The 3,252-nt window shown below is 46.2% G+C and overlaps 1 protein-coding gene across 8 annotated transcripts in view; it reads right to left on the bottom strand.

Moving 5' to 3' along the window:
• Positions 1-3,252, bottom strand: part of Fry (FRY microtubule binding protein) — a 382,290-nt gene that overhangs the window by 41,621 nt on the left and 337,417 nt on the right. For all 8 annotated transcript variants that reach the window (XM_026785214.1, XM_026785202.1, XM_026785180.1 and 5 more), the window contains one exon: positions 2,106-2,285. In XM_026785214.1, coding sequence (XP_026641015.1) covers positions 2,106-2,285 — 180 coding nt within the window. The remainder of the gene's footprint in view (positions 1-2,105; positions 2,286-3,252) is intronic.

Here is a 3,252-nt window from a genome sequence, read left to right as displayed (position 1 = left end):
TTGTACACTGTAAATATGTATTTTCAGTCTTTGTACACTGTAAATATGTATTTTTCTCATTGTTACTAAAAAGCTCATTGGCCAATAGCTAGGCAGGATTTTGGGGGCAGAGAGAGTGCTGGGAGAAGAAGGGTGGAGTCAGAGGAGTCGCCAGCCACAGGCAGAGGAAGCAGGACGTGTACAAAATGAGGTAATAAACAATGAGCCATGCAGCAGCACGGAATTGATTGAAATGGGTTAAGTCCTCAGAACGAGCTAAAAACAAGCTACAGCCGTAAGCTATCGGCCGAGCATTTGTAATTAATAGTAATAGCAATAGTAATAGCAGGTCTCTCTGTGGTTACTTGGGAATAGCTGCTGGGACTCTGCCCACAGGTTGCAGCATGAGGGAGGCTGAGAATCACTGCTTCAGACTCAAGCCATGAAGACTGAAGCCAGTAGAGAGGCCAGCTAAGTCAATTCCAGATGTTTGAGCTTGAACAAATCCTTCTCTTCCCCGCTCCTCCCTCCTTCTCACCCCCACCCCGGTCTCTTTTCTCTGTAGCCCTGGTCTGCCTGCCTTGAACTCGTTCGATCGACCAGGCTGGCTTTGGAACTGTAGCCTGTTTCCTGTGTGCTGAGATTACAGGTTTCTTTCATCAGGCCAAACTTGCAAAAATTTCTTGTAATAGAAGATTAAAGTTCATTTTCCTTCTCTCCAATCTCTAGTCATCCATCTTTACATCCTCTCAAATACGACAATTTTTATCTGAATTATTTCTGTTATTTCAGTTATTCAAACGGATGAGGTCACGGCCAAAGTGTTGTGCAATACTTTATAAAGTTCACCTTCTGAGAGTCTGACAGTATATGGTCAGGCAGGGGGCACTTTTTAAATTCTGTCTCCCAGGAGGTCTCACCGACACCAGCTCGAGATCCTTGAACTGGCAGAAAGTGAGCAGAACCTTCTGAACCTGGCTACAGTTCTGGAGCAGTTCTGAGCCCTTGGGAGCTGAGGAATGCAACTAACTGTAGAATGCTTTCTTTAGATTTATGGATCAAAACAAACTCAAGTCAAAGGCTTAAAAATGCCCCCTCCCCCGAGAAAAAAGTTAAATATGGCTGTTGAATTAATATTTTTATAAGACTTAGTTATTTTTATTTTATGTGCATTGGTGTTTTGCCTGCATGTATGTCTGTGAAGGTGCCAGATCCCCTGGAACCGTAGTCACAAAGAGGTGTGAGCTGCCATGTGGGTGCTGAGACTTGAACCCCAGGTCTTCTGGAAGAGCAGCCAGTGAAAAGAGTGCTCTTAATCGCTCAGCCATCTCTCCAGCCCCCAAAATTTGCTTTTTGTTATGGTTTTTTTTTTTTTTTTGAGACATGATTTCTCTGTGTAACCCTGGCTATTCTGGAACTTGCTCTGTAGACCAGGATGGCCTTGAACTCACAGAGATCTGCTTGCCTCTGCCTTCCAAGTGCTGGGACTAAAGGTGTATACCACCACCTCCTGGAATTAATATCTTAATATAATTTTAATACTAAGTATAGAGGCAGATGTCACATCTTGAATGTGGAAAAAAATGAAAGTCAATGAAGAAATCTCTCTCTTTTTCTCTCTCCTCTGAGTGATCCATGCAGAAGCCTGCACCCAGGGCAGGTGGAGGCCAGAGCAGGACACTGAGTGAGAGGCTGGTCTTTCACCATTTTTTACCTCATTCCCCAGAGACAGGGTTTCTCCCTGAAGCGGAAACTCACCATGTTGTGTAGCCTGCCCTATGAGCTCTCAGTGTCTCCCTTTCTCCACCTGCAGTGGTGGGATCATGGACACACATGGCTATCCCAGGCTTTTTACTTGGGTGCTGGGATTTGAACTCTGGTCCTTGTGCCTGGAGAATGGATGCTTTTACCACTGAGCCATCTCCAGCCTGTGGCTTCCAGTTTTAGTAATTCCCCATTGAGAGCCCCACACTCATGCACTGTTAAAAGAACACAACCTAATTTAGGCTTCCGTTGTCTTCATTTAAAACAAATGTAAACCTTCCTCTCTCTAGGCAACGGCTTTTACCCATGGCCACCAGATACCCAGGCTACAGTTCACTGAAGGAGTCACAGTAGGTCAGGACCTCTGAGATGTCGAAGTGGAAGTCCAGGGTCTTGCCCGGCAGCTCCTTAGAGGCACTGGTCCACACCCGGTGGAGTTCTATCTTGGAGAGGTCGCTGTGTTGGTAGGAAGGCAGCACCAGGCTGGCCGATCGAGAAACGACCAGCTTCAAGATATTCAGTGCTTCCCTCCAATGAATGCTCTGTTGGCAACAAACATCCAAGGGTTAAAAGGAAGCCCACCTTTTGAGAGTCCGTGCTCTCGACTGAACCATCTCATGACAATAAACATTCAAGGGTTAAAAGGAAGCCCACCTTTTGAGAGTCCGTGCTCACTACTGAACCCACGAGGGGCTAGAATTCACTGACTTGATTCATAAAATCTACAGTCAGGAAAAGACAAACGCTAGACAAAGAGCATTTGTAAGGGAAGTGAACTGTGGAAATCAGTAAATAACACATAATGACCGTTGTGGCCATATTCCAATCACTTAGAGTTAAAATTGCAGGGTATTATTTTTGCTAAGGAGTCATCTTAAGCTGTTAAAAGAGAAAAACTTCACACTCGTGTTAGATTATGGATTGCTCACAGGCAGGTTTCCCCTACCCCCAGGGCCCTGCCAACTTGGTCCTGTGGTTTCTCTGGGTCTCGCTGCTGCTCTGGTTTTCACTGGACATCCTGATCTCTTTCCTCATCACATCGCAGCCTCCTCATCAACTGACGCAGGGATGGGGGCGCCCGTCCACCTTTCCCCCTTCTCCTCCCTTCCAATAATTAGGTTCCTGTCTACTCCCCCGGCTTGGAACTCAGCTGAATCCTTTCTGCCTTGCTTAGACCGTGTCGATGTTCTTCTTTTAAAAGGATTTATTTATAATTTTCGTGTACATAGGTGTGTTTGTGCATACACCTGTGTTATTTTATATGTACCATGTGTGAGAGCCTCTGGAGGCCAGAATAGGGCACTAGACTCCTCTGGAAATGGAGTTACAGGCAGTTACGAGCTACCAGGTAGATGATAGGAACTGACTTTTAGTGATCTGCAAGAGCAGCCAGTACTCTTAACTCCTGAGCCATCTCTCCCGAGGACACAGCTCTCCTGTGCTCACCCGTGACTGAGCACACACCGAGAACACAGCTCTCCTGTGCTCACCCGTGACTGAGCACACACC

The sequence above is a fragment of the Microtus ochrogaster genome, chromosome 2 (genome assembly GCF_000317375.1).
Source record: "Microtus ochrogaster isolate Prairie Vole_2 chromosome 2, MicOch1.0, whole genome shotgun sequence".
NCBI classification, from domain to species: Eukaryota; Metazoa; Chordata; class Mammalia; order Rodentia; family Cricetidae; genus Microtus; species Microtus ochrogaster.
Note: the sequence above shows the minus strand (reverse complement) of the source record. Positions and strands in the feature narration are given on the sequence as shown.